The sequence below is a fragment of the Crotalus tigris genome, unplaced genomic scaffold (genome assembly GCF_016545835.1).
Source record: "Crotalus tigris isolate CLP2741 ecotype Arizona unplaced genomic scaffold, ASM1654583v1 scf7180000017666.27876245, whole genome shotgun sequence".
NCBI classification, from domain to species: Eukaryota; Metazoa; Chordata; class Lepidosauria; order Squamata; family Viperidae; genus Crotalus; species Crotalus tigris.
The window spans coordinates 1,839,888-1,858,858 of record NW_024096551.1 but is presented as its reverse complement, the minus strand read 5'-3'; the positions used below and the strand labels follow the sequence as shown (position 1 = coordinate 1,858,858).

The window sequence follows — 18,971 nt, the reverse complement described above, 5'->3', positions numbered from 1 at the left end:
TTGGGCTGCTCTATGTGTCCTATTTATATGGCACTTGGTTGGATGTGGGTTCCTGTTGGTTAATTGGTGTGTTAATGGCCAGCTATTGGCTGTTGTTTCCTTGTGCTGCCAAGTCTTTGAGTCCTATGTACCTAATAAGCTGGTGGTAAATCAACATTCCTATTGCTGACAAGGGACCTATTTTCCTGGCTTGAATCATTTCCTTGGCTATCTTTGCATTTGTTCCGCCAATAATTTTAATAGCTGCAAAATTGAACGTACTTGTTCATTGCAATGTGAGACTAGCAATGAGTTCAGGTCTTCTTTTCTGACCACTCACTTGTATTCTTGCAATCTGGTGGTTTGCTTCCTCCCTGTCTGTCCTACATAGTCATAGAGGCAATCCATGCAGAGGATCTGGTAGATTACTTCAGAAGTATCTCCAACCTCCAAGCGATTTTTGCAAAGCTTGATTTATCCTCATATGGTAGCCTCAACAAGGCACCACATAAATACAGTGCATAGAGCAGACCAAAGTACACATTCCAGTATAGGCTCCAGCACTAATATGAAAGCTCAGAAGACTAAATCTTTAGTCCTGGTGTCCAACTCATATTGGCTCCTGTAATAAGTCCATCCCATCTCCCTCAATCTTTGTAGGAAAAAGGAATTTGTCACTTGCCCTTTTAGTCAAAGTCCTAATATTGTAGGAATGTGCCAATTTAAACTTTGGAGTAACATGAAATTCACTCTGTTAGTTCTTCACTATGAGAATATCTCTTTAGTCTGGAACTGGATCAAAGTCATTTTGTGTCTCTTTATCCAAAGTTCCATGCCCCAGCGTATTTTGCAAGATCATTATCATCTCATCAAACTTTTTAAAAAGAAATTCAGTTAGGGGCTGCAAACTCCCCACCCTCCTTTCTTAGGTTTCAGCCACTGTTCAGCCATTTCTTAGTCCGTGAAACTTGATCAGGAAATAAAGAATAAAGAAGGGATATTTTCTATATGTTTCTCTATATTTCAATCCCAAGTTAAAAGAAAAAAATAGTAGAAATAAACTCTAGATATGTTGCAAGTTCAAAAAGTACAGATATCCTTTAGTGAGAGTCTAAAAACACTTCTCACACACACACCCAAACAGCTGCAGTGCTTCCATACAGAGAGGATAGAGATTATCCAAAACAACATGTATCAAAAAAAAAAAACAATTAGAGTCCAGCAAGGGGTTGAAATTTATTTATTTATTTTATTTATTTATGAGACTTGTATACCACTTCAAGTGCAAGCACTCTCTAAGCAGTGTACACCAGTAAGAAATAAATCAGCATTCAACCACTAATCAAATTTTAAAGCAGAAAACAAAATGAAACAATAAATTCAAAAAGTGAAAGTTAATACCCATGTATGCTTAAGGCAACGAAACTACTGACAGGAAAATGTATGTGCCCAATGACTTTAATCACTTCCAAAATGAATTAGAATTTTCAAGGCTCCCTTTCCCAACTGAGTCCACAATCGTCCAAAAGTTGTCTTGAGTCATTCCTAAGTGATCCTATTCAAAACCAGGGACCAGCACTACCAAAGAAATAACTTTGGCAGTAAAATCAGCAGGTCATTGGTAAGAAAATAAAGAAGCTCATACCATGCAGCAGCCTCTTGGGAGGAATTCAGTCAACTCTGCTACTAAGGTGAGGTTGCGGAAGACAGTTTCATGTCACAGGTCATACACCATGGCAAAACTGGTAGTTAAAGTGTATCAGCAAGGTCTCTCCAGGCAAAGATTTCAAAGCAGACTGGGGTTTCAAGATGCGCTATTCAAGCTGTTTTGAAGAAACAGAAAGAAATGGGCAATGTTGATGACTATAGACCAGTGATTCTCAACCTTTTTAATGCCGTGACCCCCCAACCGTTTGTAAGTCGAGGACTACCCAACCAGTCATAAGTCGAGGACTTTCCCTGCCCGGGAGTGCCGCACATACGTGGTGCTGCCCCCTGTGCTGGCTGAGGCATAGGTGGCAAGCGGCAGAGATGGCGCAGGCCGACCACCGGCTGGCCCAGCCCAAGGGAGGTAAGGCACCCACCAGCCCCACGCGCACCAGCAGCCCTCCCTGCGCCCACCGGCCTCCCACCCCTGGCCCTCTTTTACTTACATTTTTAGTAGTTGCTCAGCAGGGAGGGGTGGAAACTTCCAGACAGCTCGCCTTCGCTGCAGACAACTTGCAGCAGCACCGTTTGCAGAATGGGACTTTTGGCGGGCTCAGCAGGGCAGAGACAGCCTGGACAATTCCTATTGGCTTTTGAAAGCCAATAGAATTAGACTCTATTCAAGAGAGTCTATTCTATTGGCTTTCAAAAGCCAATAGAATAAAAGGGAGTAGCACAGCTAAGGAAAAGGGGGGAAAATGGCGGACTGCGTTGTTTGGCAACCCCCGTGAAATGGTCGTTCAACCCCAAATGGGGTCCCGACCCACAGGTTGAGAACCGCTGCTATAGACACACTGATCAGTCAAGGAAACGTATTGCAACATGCTTACTTCTCCTCAACATTGGAAGTTGTCCAATAGTGCTATCAGCACAGAACTGACAGAAACCAGTGGGACCCACATAGAGCCATCTATTTTCTAGAGAAGTCTGCGTAAAAGTGATCTTCATAGAAGAATTCTGGGCAAAAAGCCATACCTCTAATGTGGAAACAAGGCTAAGCAAATCAACCATGCACAAAAATATAGGAAAATATAAAAAAATGATAGCAGGTGCTCTGGACTGGTGAGTCAAAATTTGAAAGGTTTTGTTGTAGCAGGAGGCAGCTTGTTCAATGAAGGACTGGAGAACAGTACAATAATGAGTATCTGCAAGCAATAGTGAAGCATGATGGAGGTTCCTTGCAAGTTTGGGGCTGCATTTCAGCAAATGGAGTTGGAGATTTGATCAGGATCAATGTTGTCCTCAATGCTGAAAAATACAGGCAGATACTTATCCATCATGCCATACCATCAGGGAGACATTTGATTGACCTCAATTTTATTCTGCAGCAATACAATGACCCTAAACCTACAGCCATTGTCATTCAGAACTATCTTCAGCATAAAAAAGAACAAGAAGTCCTAGAAGTAATGTTTTGAGTCCCACAGAGCTCTGATCTCTACATCATTGAGTCTGTATGGGAATACATGAGGAGACAAAAGGGTTTGAAGCAGCCTACATCCACAGAAGATCTGTGGTTTTCTAATGTTTGAAACAAGCTTGAAGTAATTTGCCGAGTTCCTTCAAAAACTGTATGCAAGTATAGAGGCAAACAAAGTCATTACTAAAAGCCAACATGGGTTTGTCAAAAACAGATTATGCCAGACAAATCTTACTGCATTTGACCAAGTGACAAAATTAGTGGATCAGAGGAATGCTGTGGATATAATTTACTTGGACTTCAGTAAGGCATTTGATAAAGTAGATCACAACCTACTACTTGATAAGATAGAAAAATGTGGGTTACACATTTGTAGCTGGCTGACCGGCCATACTCAGCATGTGGTCCTCAATGGAACCGCATCTACATGGAGGGAAGTGTGTAGTGGGGTGCCCCAGGGCTCTGTTCTGGCCCCAGTGCTCTTCAACATCTTCATCAACGATTTGGATGAGGGGATAGATGGGGAACTCATCAAATTTGCAGACGACATCAAGCTGGCAGGAATAGCCAACACTCCAGAAGACAGGCTTAAGATACAGGAGGACTTAGACAGACTTGAACACTGGGTGCTATCTAACAAAATGAAATTCAGTGGTGAAAAAAGTAAGGTTCTACATTTATGCAAGAAAGACCAAATGTACAGGTATAGGGGGTACCTTGCTCAATAGTAGTAACTGTGAGAGGGATCTCGGAGTCCTAGTAGACAATCACTTAAATATGATCCAGCAGTGTGCTGCAGCTGCCAAAAAAGCCAACACAGTGCTAAGCTGCATTAACAGAGAGATAGAATCAAGATGCGTGAAATATTAATAACGCTTTACAATGCCTTGGTAAGGCCACACTTGGAATACTGCATCCAGTTTTGGTCACCACAAGAGAAAAAAGATGTTGAGACTCTAGAAAGGGCACAGAGAAGAGCAACAAAGATGATTAAGGGACTGGAGGCTAAAACATATAAGGAACAGTTGCTGGAATTGGGTATGTCTATTTTAATGAAGAGAAGGATGAGTGGGGACATGAAAGCAGTGTTCCAATATCTCAGGGGCTGCCACAAAGAAGAGGGAGTCAAGCTATTTTCCAAGGCACGTGAAGGCAGGACAAGAAGCAACGGATGGAAACTAATCAAGCAGAGAAACAACCTAGAACTAAGGAGAAACTTCCTGACAGTTAGAACAATTAACCAGTGGAACAACCTGCCTCCAGAAGTGGTGAATGCTCCAAGATTGGAAGTTTTTAAGAAGAGACTGGACAGCCTTTGTCCAAAATGGCAGAGGGTTTCCTACCTGAGTAGGGGGCTGGACTAGATGACCTCCAAGATCCCTTCCAACTTTATTATTATTGTTGTTGTTGTTATTATTATTATTATTATTATGAATCATCGCACAGTCAGCCAGATGTTCAGACTGGATTTGGCATTTTGTCTACCTATCGAGTCCTTACCCAGGACCTGGGATAGACAGATGTGGATGTTTGATGGTATTACAGATATCGTCGCAGGATGGAAGCAGTTCCTAATAAGGCCGCCTTTTGCAATTGACTAATAGCGAATTTGTCAATGCCAATGGTGTTCAAGTGGTGCTCCAGTTGTTTTGGGATTGCACCTAAGGAGCCTATGACTATTGGTACTACCTTGCTTGCTTTTGCCACAGTTTTTCTATTTCTATTTGTAGGTCTTTGTATTTTGTTATCTTCTCCAGTTCTTTCTCGTCTATTCTGCTGTCTCCAGGCACTGCCACGTCCACTATCCAGACTTTTTTGTCTTTCTTATCGACAATTGTTAAGTCTGGGTGTTATGTTGCAGGTGCTTGTCTGTTTGAATTCTGAAGTCCCAGAGCAGTTTAATTTTATCATTTTCTATGACTTTCTCTATTTTATGATCTCACCAGTTTTTGCTTACATGCAAATGATATTTTTTGCAGATCTTCCAATGCACCATTGTTGCTACTTTGTCATGCCGCTGCTTGTAGTCAGTCTGTGCAATCTTCTTGCAACAGCTTACCAGGTGGTCCACTGTTTCTTCATCTTCTTTACATAGGCGGCACTTACTGTCTGTTGTTGTCTTCTCAATTTTGACTTTATATGCGTTTGTCCTTAAGCCTTGGTCTTGTGCAGCCAGAATTAGTCCCTCGGTCTCTTTCTTCAATTTTCCTGCTCTTAGCCATTGCCAGGTCTTGTTATTATCTGCTTTCCCAGCTATTTTTTTTTATGTATTGGCCATGTAGTGCTTTGTCTTCCCATGCCTCTATTCTGTTCTTCATTTGGTCTTTCTTGTAGGCGAGTTTGGTCTCTCCAGTAATCAGTAAGCCTTCCTGATATACTAATTTCAGTGCATCTTCATCATTGTTCTTCAGATATTCTTCCAAAGCCATTTTTTTTTCTTCAACCATCTGATGTACTTGTAGCATTCCACACCCACCTATTTGCCTTGGTAGATAAAGTCTGTCAATGTCATTGCGTGGATGAATGGCCTGATTCATTGTCATTATTTTTCTGGTCTGCCTATCCATTGCTTTTAGGTCTGCTTGAGTCCAGTCCACTATTCCAGCTGTGTATCTAATGACTGGGATTGCCCAGGTGTTGATTGCCTTTATGGTATTTCCTCCATTGAGTTTGGATTTTAAGATCTTCTTCACTCTCTTGAGGTATTCACCTCTAATCTTTTTCTTGACTTCAGTGTGCTTGATGTTGTCAGCTTGAAGGATACCCAAGTATTTGTAGTACTCTTCCTCATCCAGACTCTTAATGTTATTTTCGTGAGGCATCTTGATTCCTTCAGTTTTCATTATTTTTCCTTGTTTGATAGTAAGTGTGGCACATTTGTCCAAGCCAAACTCCATTACAATATCTTGGCTATATATACGGACAGTGTTGAGCAGCGATTCTATTTCAGATGATGTTTTCCATACAGCTTCAGATCATCCATGTAAAGGAGGTGGGATAGTCTGGCAGATGTTTTTGATGTTTGATAGCCATGTCCTGAGTTATTCAGTATTGTTGACAGAGGAAACAGTGCAATAACAAATAATAATGGTGACAATGAATCTCCTTGAAATATTCCTCTCTTGATATTAACCTCTCCCAGTCTTTTACCATTGATCTGCAACTGGGTCTTCCATTGTGCCATCGATCTTTGCACAAATTTTCTGAAGTTTCTACTGACTCCTGTTATTTCTAGGCATTGATTATCCAGTCATGTGGCAGAGAGTCAAATGCCTTTTTGTAGTCAATCCATGCCACATTCAGGTTGGTCTTCCTTTTCTTGCAGTTTTCCAAGATCATTTTGTCTATTATTGTTGTTGTTGTTGTTGTTGTTGTTGTTATAACTAGAAGAATTGATATTGTTTTGAAGCAAAGGATGGTCACATCAAATATTGATTTGATTAGGATTTCTCTTCTGTTCATTTACTTTTCATTTTCTTAAATGATAAAAATAAACTATTAGTGCTTCTATTTCTGAAAGCATTCTTAATTTACAGCACTTTTGCATAACTGCCTAACACTTTTGCTCAGTACTGTATAACTAATAAAAATGAAATTATCAGGTTTTGGCAATTGAAATATTTCCAAATATACAGACACTGTATAGCCTCAGTATACATTAAGCTAGAATCTTTCTAATTGTTCTTATTTATTGTCTTTGTGTGACTGACAAACTCTGAATCTTTTCATTAATAATAAAGGAACTGTTTATAGAACTATAAACAGAACTGAATATTTTCACTAATAATAAAAGAACTGTTTATAGAACTATTTACTGAATTTTTATTAGTTTGGGAATTGAATACTTCAAAAAGTAGGCGCAATTCTTCTCCTGCACCTGTAATTTAAAACCTTTACCACCTTTCCTAATTTACAACAGATTCCTTGCCCCGAGTTTCTTGGCCTTGAACAATTGAGAAATCTATTGTAAATGAAAACCACTGGCTTTTTACTTCCTTCTCACAACTGGTTGATTTCTGAACACAAACTTATACTTTTGTGGAATAATGGTAAAGTCGTGTTGTATTCATCTTTTGAAACAGGTTTAGCACTTTTATCAATGAGATCTAAACCCATATAGAAATTTATTAAGTTTAGAAGTTTATCATTCATAGTTGAGCTCCTTTGGAATATTCCTACAGAACACTTACGTAAAATTGGAGCACATTTTGACAAATCAACTTGCTGCTATAACTATACGCCAGAATTCACCTCCTCCCCTTATTTCTGTCTCAGGCAAGACTAAGTAAAATGGTTGGTGGATGTTTTCCTGCTGGCTGGTAACATTGGTAGGGAGGGAGAGAAGGAATCAGGGGAATTGAGTAATCCCTGCTCTTAAAGTGTGCTCTACTGTACATCCTAAAAATGCTTTCGCTGGCATTTTTCATCTGGCAGAATTGAGGTCTTTGAGGCCTGTGCATAGTTTATCAGTGCAATTTTTTGTCAAGTAAAGACTGATGGTTAGTAGCCACAAGGAAGAAGCCTGAAAAAAGAATTTGATAAGATATTGTGCAAGTAAGCAAAGATAACTACTTTGTTGATATAATGCTATCTAGTGATGGTAATTTTAAAATAGACAAGTACTGTAAAGTAAAATGTTTTTATAAAACTATTCTATTTCTTATGTATTACATCATATACAAAGAGTGAATTAGAATTATTACAACCATCCTATATTCTGTTTTCACAATCAATCTCTGTGTGTAGAATGTGGGAAAAATATTATAGCATCAATATATTGCATCCTAGCATTAAATAATCCTATTTGTTTTCAATACTGATTTTTAATAGTGTTGTGTATATGATGAAATGATGAAATGTCTGAGCCACATGGAAAATGGATAGGAATAATCAGTCGAAACATTTAGAGAACTCCACCTAAGGAAAAAAATATTCTAATTCTCTCCCTCCCTCTCCTTCTCCCCCTCCCCAGGATAAATTTGAACTCTTATTCTGGATTGAGTTTGAAAACTTCTTCCAAATGCCTTTGTTTTAAAATATCCTTTTGTTATTATTTCTTCCTGTCATTTAATTTTTTAGCATTATTTTTCTTGTATTTTCACCTTTTTTTTTAAGAAGGGAAGGTACACTATTCAGAGACTCCTGCCGGATTAAAGAAGTATATAAGCCCCAGAAATAAGCAATCCATAAACACAGTGAAAGCTGTTGCCATATAGATGTAATGAGATATTCTATTTTATTTTCTACCTTTAATTTCTTTCACTCATGATTGCTTCTTTTGTGTTTTGCAAAGCATTGCTCATCCACGATGATGAATCTGTATTTATTAAAAAACGCATATGATGGATGTTAATATTTAAACTTTTCAATTGTCATTTTTAACAAAACTCATTAATTTTAATAAGTGCACTTCATCAGTCTAAATTTGCAATGTCTTAGTCTCCTTGTTAATGTAACAGTGAATTTTATGACACATTATAATATAACAAACTTTAAGTTTAAACCTTTGTATCTTTTGCCCATTGAACTAATATAACATTGGTATTGCCGAAAATAAAAAAATACTTTAGGTAAGATATAAAATTTAACTATATAGATGTATATAAAATGAGTACCTGTTTTTTCTCCCATTGTTTTGGAGTTTTTCTAGCTTATATTGCCTGTTTTCTTATAATTGCCTTCCTGTCCTGATGGATGTAATAGGAGGCAAGTTCTTTAAATAACCTGGTCCCAAACCATATTTAGAGTGATAACCAGCATCTTAAACTATAAATAGGTAGTCAGTGCATCTCCCATAGAAGAGGTAATACATGCACAAACTATTTAGCCCATTGAACAGTACTCCATAGCTCAACAGCCTCCAGGCACTGAAAAAAGGTGGTTGCAGCATCATTTAACTCCCCATGGACAGAGATGTACAGCTGAATATCATCAGCATTCTGATGATATTTTAACCAAAGTGATGGATATCTCCCCCAGCAATTTCATGTAAATATTAACAGCAGCAGAGAAAGTACTGACCCTTGAGATTCTGCAAAACAGGGCCTGGGGATTAGACTCTTTCTTGCCCTTCATCAATACCAACTGAGAATGTCCTTGAAGAAAAAAAGTGAATCGGAGTAACACAATGCCCTCCACTCCCAGCTCCTAGAGCCATTTCAGAAGAATACCATGATCAATAGTATCACAAGCTGCTGAGAGGTCAAGTAGATAATCCCTGTCTTGTTCCTGCCAAGACATCATAAAACATGATCAGTTTTATTTCCATCCCAAAATTGGACCTGAATCCTGACTGAAACAGATAACCATGCTATCTCCCACCCGTAGGTTCATGGCTCCTACCTTAGCTAATTTTGATAATTTTAATTTAATTTTATCATAAGCCATCATGGATTTTGGATTTTCAGAAGATTTCTGTATACATTTTGGGAATAATATCTGATTATGATAACCTGATTATCTATGTCCCCAGAAACAGCACCTATAGCTCCTCAACTGTTGATGAATCTGATGATTTGGAAATGGCCCAAGATGCGGAGATCTGCTTGCTGAAGTCAGGAGAATTGATGTAAGCCCAGCTTATTTCCCTATATTTATTTGGAAGAAACTACCATTGGCCAGAAGGACAATAATTTTAAACCATTGTTTCTTTTAATAACATTGATTCATAACAAATGTTCTTGCCAGTAAGAAATGAGTTTTTCACATTTTATGTCATTGGTTGGTCAAGCTTTCTTTTTGGTCTTGTTATCTTCAGGCTAAAGCTACCTCTCACAGTGGAAGAGATTTTAAAGTTTGGAGAAGGTACCAGAGAACTGTTTATTAAGTCAGGTACTTACAGCATTATTCCAATCACTGTAGACGAAACTGGCCTTACAATAAGTTGGGTGTTTTCATCAGACCCAAAGAGCATATCGTTCAGCGCAGTGTACAAGCAATCAGAAGACACCTCTCTGGATCAATGCAAAGTAAGTTAGCCCTTCATACAGAATTGTTCTTCTCCATGGAAACATTGCACATAATATAATTATGAACAAATCAATTCAACTAAGAAAATCTGTTATTTGCTACCAGAGCTACACCGTTCTAGATCTCTGCCCCAAAAATATAATTAAGCAACATGCTATAGTTTTAGTGGGGAGTAGAGTTCTAATCTGTAGATAGCAGGAAACAATACTACTAATTGTTGTTTGGATTTGCCCTGCATGAAAAGGCTCTGGGGTTAAAAAAAATGTGGGGACATTTTTGCTGTAGGTTGTCCATCCCTGTCATAAGAAGCTCTGATTGATCCATTACACTATAAGTATCAAACAGAAGGTTGCTGAAAATCTTTTGGTCTCTATTTCCTTCTCATTACTGTATCTTTCAAATAATATTTTGGCCTTCTGAAAGGGTTTCAAAACCTGGCTCTGCCGATTGGCTTGGGCATTCCATAATGTAGTTAGTGGGTTGAGAATCTTGAGGATTTCATCTCTACACCATTGTACATTGGTTCCTATCTTAGCTAATTTTGTTAATTTTAATATTTAATGTTTAATATTGTTTTTATTATATTGTAGGCTGCCCAGAGTTGCTTGATAGTAAGATGGGTGATATATTAATTAATTAATTAGTTGTGGCCTTATGAGCTGATAGTGATGGAAATCAAAGTCAACACATAGAGAAAGCATTTGGGCAGGCTGGTTAAAAGCATATTCATTCATTCATTCCCTAAGTTAATTTATACTGGCAAAATTCTTTCTAGCTAATATATTGATATATATTTTGCAGGTTCTTATTCCCATGACTCGCTGCAATTCTCATAAGGAAACTATCAGAGGGAATGTAAAAATCCGAAATGCTGGAATTTACATACTTATTTTTGACAACACTTTTTCTAGGTTGGTGTGTTGGAGAACAGATAGTATTTTTTTATGGTTGTGATGTTATGGATATTTAGGAATTATCACTTACTTCATTCTGAGTGTGGAGTTAATATAGAAATTGTGTTCCTCTAAAACCTACACAATTGCTGTGTTTTAAATATTGAAATATTTTTCTTTTCTTGATTACAGTCAAAATTATTTCATTTTTTGAAATTGTTGATGCTTTAATTATTCCTCTTTAGTCTTAAAATATCCTTTTATTTAGCTTATTATTGTTTTATATATTATGATATTCTATTGAATGAGGTAATCTTGCCATAAAGAAAACAAAATAGCCATCCATTATGTGGCTAGGGTCACATTGATCGAATTCAGAGGAAGAGATTTGAACTTTATTTGGTTGTAGTTGTTTAGTTCTTTTTAAGCAAGACAGTTGTTAAATGAATTTTGCCCCATTATACAACCTCTTTTGCCATAGCTGTTAAGTAAATCACTGCAGTTGTTAAGTTAGTAACATGGTTATATGGTTGTTAAGTAAATCTGGTTTCCTTGTTGACTTTGCTAGTCAGAAGTTGATCACATGACACTGGACATTTCAACCGTCATAAATACATGCCAGTTGCCAAGGATCTGAATTTTTAATCGTGGGGATGCTGCAGCGTGTGTGAAAAACAGTCATAAATCACTTTTTTCAGTGCAGTTGTAACTTAGAACAGTCACTTAATGATTGTAAGACAAGGACTACCTCTAATTGCATGCTCCATTGTTTCTCCTAGGCCTAGATGATCTTAATTTTACATTTCATTTTGACTAATTTTCTTATGTTGTTTTTCTTGCAGGTTTATCTCAAAAAAAGTTTTTTTCCACCTATCTGTTCAACGGCCAGTGATTTATGATGGAAGTGATTTTCCATAGTTCTTCCTGTATGAAATATCTTGCAAGAAACACTATTATTTTTGTATGAGTGTGTTTGTGTGTGCGTGTCTGTGTGTACATGTGTATGTGTATGTGTGTCTGTGTGTACGCATATAGACACACACACACATATATATGTGAAGCACCAAAATCACAGAAGGATATAAAATCCTCCAAGATTTATGCAATAATTCAGAAATATATACTTAAATATATGCATGAAAAAAAGCATAGCTTTTATGAGAGCAATAATGATTCTACACTGTGTGCCAGTTATTCAAAAGCCATTTTGTTTATTAAACAGACAAAATAGTTATATTCTGCTGCATTTGATACCAAAAAATGCATTTTATTAAAAAGCTAAGAATAGGAAATATATTTTTCAATTTAGAAGATTTAACATATGTATAACACTAATTATAGATAGTTATATTGAGTCAGCAACAGACAGACAACTAGAAAATCAGTTTTGCATAAACATTAAAACTGATAAATTGAAACTTCCTGACAGTGAGAACAATTAATCAGTGGAACAGCTTGCCTCCAGAAGCAGTAAATGCTCCAACACTGGAAGTTTTTAAGAAGAGACTGGACAGCCATTTGTCCGAAATGGTGTAGGGTTTCCTGCCCGAGCAGGGGGTTGGACTAGATGACCTCCAAGGTCCCTTCCAACTTTACTACTATTACTATTACTATTACTATTACTTCCCAGCTGAGTAAACTACAGTTTAGGATCTGAGAATCTGAAGGAGAGCCTTAAATTTTCAGGTTTTAAACAGTTATTACAGTTTTATTATTTGATACAGTATATGAAAATGTCCATCAATTTAGCCCTCCTGTATACTTTATATCATCCACATTAATGAAAATGTGCTTTGTTTTTGCTTATATTCATACTTTCCATTTAAAGGGCTGTTCCCCACCCTATCATATGCATCTTGGCATCACTTTTACCATATTCAATTCTCATACAGCCTTATTCTTTGTTAGTAGTTGCCAAAAAGCAAAGTTTCCAGTAGACTTAAAATATCTAAATCTAGCCCAGAACATGGCATTCTCCAAATATTTTGGGGCTACAATTCCTTCTGGTTGTATAATAATTGATAATTCTGGGAAAAGCAGTTCAACATGCAAAAAAGGCAGTGTTTGGCATCAAAAAGATTGTCTATATCTCTCAATTTTGCAAAAAACAATGGGTGATCATTTAATACAGTTGATATGTTGCCTATGATGCAGGATTGCTGGCAAGAGTTAAATTAATTTGTGATCTAGAAGTAGGCTTATATTGATCCGTTATGCCTGCAGAAACACGCAGTTTATAAACCAACTACAAATCCTGTTCAAAGATTAGCATGTTATTTTACCCATTCTCACAAAGGAGGGAACAAATTGGGTCAAATAGGCTGCATACACCAACATGTTGATATCATGTTTAAAATCTAGATTCAAAGCTTTAAGTCCCCTGCAAGCCTGATCATGCTATACAATTACCATGAAGTAAAATAAAACATCTGGTGCAAGCTACTCTTTTATCTAAACAAGTTATAGCCATATCAACATGTTACACAGATTTTGGTCCAGAAAAAAAATCCTAAAAAATATATTTACTTTTACAGTTTATATTATTTTTTATCATATGAGTGACATGTTTGTGAAAGATAAGCAATATAAATGGAACTGTTACTGCTCAGACATAGACTTTACAAGTTTTGAATATTTCCTCTTGAAGATGCTGAACGCAGGCTTAAAGGAAAATTTGAAACGAGCAGAAGATGCACTTAGTTAAACAATACTTTACTCCAGCCTTTTCCAATTAATGTTGAGTATTTTAAATTCCCAATTCCCAGACACAACTTGGATTTCCCTATATCTGCTGACTTTTTTTTTAAATAGTATTTATGATGGAGAACAAAGGTAGATTTCTAGTTGGCAGAAAAGGTGCAAAACTATGTATGGCATGGATAATACTATAACATACAGCTATATTTTATCATGCCATCCTCTAGACCTTTTATCTGGCGGAAACACCATCATGCTAGAAATTATTCTTTTTGCACTCTCTACAAATTAGCTTGAACTTTTAAGTTTAACCAGCAACACTAGGATATGAGCAATAGGGCTTAGCTGCTTGATATTATAACAGAATACTTGCAGGTCTGGTTAATGGATTTATTAATGCAGTGCAGATACTTTGGTAATGATTTACAATTCTCTCACTGCTTGTATAATCCCAAACAGACCTGTGAGTTGCCTGATATGGTTAAAAAAATTGCTGGTAACTTAGACGCAAAATGATAAATATTGTGGATTGACCATTTCTTTGTTGAATGTTATTATGTGTTAAAAGCATATTTTATTTTGAGTTGAGTAGCAATAAGGATGTAATGCTAAAATCTGGGATATTCTTTGCCATGGATTGTGCAATATCAAATGGATTTTGTACTAAAATCTCATAATATATTAATAATGGGTATTCTAGTCTATTTTACTGTAGAAATTTAATAGAATACTTTTTTTCAAAAATTGGTTTATTTCATATATAAAAGTAATATGAAAAGGATGCTGTCAAATACAGAAAATGTATTATTTTAAATATATATTATTGATGAAGATGTATCTGAGTGATTTATTTCTAGTGTATTAATTATAATTCTTCAAGTCCTTATCTATACAAACAAAACAACACCCTATGCCCATCACGAACAAATGTCCAAAAAAAGGTAAAGTAGTTCCTGTGGATATTACCTTGCTAGTCATTGCCAATTAAGAAGGTGGTGCTCATATCCATTTCAAGGCCATTGAGCCAGTGCTTTATGAATCTCTATTTCCCCAATCATGTGGCCAACTTGAAGCACTGTGCCTATATATCTATTTACATTTCTGTGCTTTCAAACTGCTAGATTAGAAGGAGCTGGAATGAGGACAGGAGATCACCCAATCATGTGGAGCTTGGATCTTAAACCTGGGCTGCCAGCTTTGAAGCTGACAAAGCCATTGTCTTAAACACTGAGCCACTGCATTTCCCTTAAAAACAAACAACAAATGTCTAGTAAAGAAGGACATTTATTTATTAGAGGAATTTTTTGTTTTAAAAAAAAATTAAGCTTCTCAGAATTCAATCTGAAAAATTGGGACAGAGAGAAGTTAATATGACATAATACTCACAATCTTTTTTTTAAAAAAAATATTTTATTAATTTTTGACATATACCTTAATATTTGGTAAACGTGTTATCTGGGTTAATGTTTAAAAAACAATTTCTATAATTCTATAGTCCATACAGTAGCTTTCCTCTTCTTCCAATAATATTCTCTTTTGCCAATCTTTTTTTTATTAAAAAGTTTTATAAAAATTACAATATTAACCCACCCAAACCCCCCCTCACTCCCCCACTTCCCAGAGCTGAATACAGGGTTATAAATATGATAATCATAATCTAACTAACATTACCAATTATATAAATAACCAAATCCATAATGCACTTTAACTCCCCTTTAACATAAATATAAGCAAATTGAAAGTGAACATAATAATAATGAGAACATAAACAAATTAATATCCTAATTATTAAACAATACAATCCCCAAATAGTTAAACAATACTAATACTAAAAATAATAATAATTTCATAATAATACTCTAAAATTCACTCGTAAGCTAAATGAAACTTTTTAGTCCCATATTTATTCTGAATATAATTTATCCATCTTCTCCAGACCGAAATGTATCTTTCTTGTGAATGATCCTTCAAATAAGCAGAAATCTTAGCCATTTCTTCTAAATTTGACACTTTAATTGTCCATTCTTCTCTAGTAGGCAAGCAATCCTTCTTCCAGTATTGCCCTACTAAAAACCTTGCAGCTGTTATCAAATTCAACATCAAATTAATTTTTTTAACATCACAATCTGTAATAACACCCAATACAAATAATTGTGGGGTAAACTTTATCTTTCTCTTAAAAATCTGTTGAATGTTCCACCAGATCTTAATCCAAAAGGCTTTTATATTTCTACAAGTCCACCATATATGAAAATAAGTGGCTTCCAAATTACCACATCTCCAACATTTGGGCTGTAAATTAGGATACATACAAGACAACTTTTTAGGATCCAGATGCCATCTATAAAACATTTTATAAAAATTTTCTCTTAAATTTTGTGCCTGGGTAAATTTTACATTTCTAACCCAAATTACCTCCCATGTATCCAATAGAATCGGTTCTTGAATATTTTGAGCCCACTTTACCATACAATCTTTAACTAATTCCGTTTCCGAATCCATTTCTATTAAAACATTATAAATTCTCTTTATACGTGCTCGATTTTGATCTTTAATCTGTTTTACCAAATTCTTATCCATTAAAGTAATACCAACCTTTTGATCTAACTTCCACCTAACCAACAATTGATTATATTGAAACCAAGATTGTACTATATTTTCTTGCTTTAACTCAACTAACTATTTTAATTGCCAATCACTCCCTACCAATCTAAGTAATTCCTTATAAGAAATCCTATCCAAGTTCACACCCCTGGATACCCCCTCTATCGCGTGTCCTGGAATCCCCCAAATTGGTATTTTATAATTTAACCTATAATAATACTTCTTCCAGACACGCAATAAAGCACTTCTTAAAATATGGATTTAAAAACCTGATCTACTTTTTTATCATAAATTAAATATGCATGCCATCCATATAGTAAATCCCATCCCTCAAGAGAAAGTATATTTATATTTGTTAAATTAAGCCAATCACTAATCAATGTTAAAGCCACCGCATCATAATTTCAAATTAGGCACCTTAAGTCCGCCTCTTTCCCGTACTTCTTGTATAATCTTGAACTTAACTCTTGGTTTCTTGCCTGCCCAGATAAATTTATTAATACCCTTCTGCCATTCATCCAAATTGGCATCTTTTTTCAAAATAAGTATCATTTGAAACAAAAAAAGAAATTTTGGAAGAACATTCATTTTAACCGCTGAGATTCTCCCCAACAAATATATTTGTAATTTTTTCCAATCATTTAAATCCTTTTGCACTTTTACCCATAATGTGTCATAATTATTTTTGTATAATTTAACATTAGAAATGTAATATATACTCCCAGATATTTAACCTTTTTCACTATTTCAAAACCTGTTAATTTAGCTAACATATCCTTTTCCTTCACAGACATGTTTTTCGGTAATATTTTAGTGTTATTGTTATTTACCTTAAAACCAGAAACTTTCCCATACTGGGTTATGATTTCCACCAAATCCCTTACCAAATCTGTCAGTTGAGATAAAGTCACAACCAAGTCATCCGCAAAAGCTCTCAACCCTATAATTCTGTTTTATTTTTATTCCCTTTATTGTAGTTGATTCACAAATTTTAATTAATAAAATCTCCATTGTTAAAACAAATAACAATGGGGATAATGGACATCCCTGTCTTGTACCCTTTTCAATTTTAAATGCTTCTGTTAATCCCCCATTAATTATAATTTGTGCCAATGGTTGTTGATATATAGTCTTAAGAGCATATAAAAATTTATCCCCAAAATTCATTTTCTCTACAACTCTCAATAAAAATTGCCAATTTAACTGATCCAAAGCTTTTTCAGCATCCAAAAATATCAAAGCCGCAGGAATTTGATTATTCTTATCCAAGTACTCAAATTAACAATTTGTCTTACATTATATTTCATATATCTCCCAGTTATAAATCCAGATTGATCACTATGGATTAATTGGTTCAAAACATGCATTAATCTATTTACCAATATTTTCGAAAAAATCTTGTAATCTGTATTCAAAAGAGATATAGGTCTATAATTCTTAGGCTGGGTAAGATCTTGATCCTCCTTTGGGATCAACGATATAAAAGCCCTTCTCCAAGATGGAGGTACCTCTGCTCCCAACAAAACACTATTAAAGAGTTCCTTTAATGGTTCTATCATTTCTTCAGATAACATTTTATAATAGATTGCTGTTAATCCATCTGTACCAGGAGCCTTACTAACCTTTAAACTGTTTGATTGCCCAAATGATTTCCTCAGAAGTAACTAAACTCGTTGATCGTTTGAAAGTCTAGGAAAGTGTGCTGCCTGTAGATACTTTTCTATATCTGAAACTTGTATGCTTTCACTAGCATATAACTTTGAATAAAAATCTAAAAAGCTCCTTTTAATCAAGTTTTGTTGATATACCTCTTTATAATCTATTTTCTCTATAACCCTTGACTTCTGTTTCTTCCGTAAATGATAAGCCAACCACCTACCAGGCTTATTTGCATTACAAAACGTGTTATGTTTCATATACCGCAAGTTAGTTGCAATCTGATCAGCCATTAACATATTAAATTGCTCCCTAAGCATAGCTGTAGAAACCTTTAAACTATTGTCCAATGGATTTAAAATAAGAGCCTTCTCTTTCAGTTTAATCTCTTCTTCCAACTCTTTACGTTTTTGCATCTGTTTATGCCTGTGTGCATTATTCATATGAATCAGAACCCCTCTCATGTAAGCTTTACTAACATCCCACACCATTGACATCGAGGTACCCTTATACATATTCAAAAGAAAAAATTTCTTCAAATATTCTCTGCATTTCTGTGAATTCCCCTCATATCTAAACAAATTTTCATTCAATCTCCAAGTCCTTCTATTCCCATCTTCAACAGATAACTCCAACCATACAGGACTATGGTCTGACAGTATTCTAGGGAAAATCTTGGCATTCTTAACCCTAGAAAAAAGATCATAGTAATTAAAAAAGTCAATTCTAGAATACGATTGATGCCTGTCCGAGAAAAAGGTAAAGTCTCTTTCTTCAATGTTCCATTCCCACCAAATGCCTCTAAGTTCCAAATCATCCTTCAAATCAAAAAAAGCTTTAGGTAATTTAGTGTAATTAGGAGATTTAAAAAGACCCTTCTTATCCTTAATTGAATCTAAAACACCATTCCAATCACCCATCATAATAACAGATTTATAATCCAATTGAGTTAGCTTCTGATGTAAAAACTTATAAAACTGTTTTTGTTGTTGATTGGGGGCATATAATCCAATAATAAGAAATTTCTTGCCTTGTAATACTAATTC

General features: G+C 35.5%; 1 protein-coding gene across 6 annotated transcripts in view; it reads left to right on the top strand.

The window, feature by feature from the left end:
- FYCO1 (FYVE and coiled-coil domain autophagy adaptor 1) overlaps nucleotides 1-14,500 on the top strand; it is a 58,429-nt gene extending 43,929 nt beyond the window's left edge. For all 6 annotated transcript variants that reach the window (XM_039336150.1, XM_039336146.1, XM_039336148.1 and 3 more), the window contains 4 exons: nucleotides 9,579-9,674; nucleotides 9,864-10,074; nucleotides 10,877-10,986; nucleotides 11,811-14,500. In XM_039336150.1, coding sequence (XP_039192084.1) covers nucleotides 9,579-9,674; nucleotides 9,864-10,074; nucleotides 10,877-10,986; nucleotides 11,811-11,886 — 493 coding nt within the window. In that variant the 3' untranslated portion in view covers nucleotides 11,887-14,500. The remainder of the gene's footprint in view (nucleotides 1-9,578; nucleotides 9,675-9,863; nucleotides 10,075-10,876; nucleotides 10,987-11,810) is intronic.
- The last annotated feature ends 4,471 nt before the right edge of the window (nucleotides 14,501-18,971 follow it).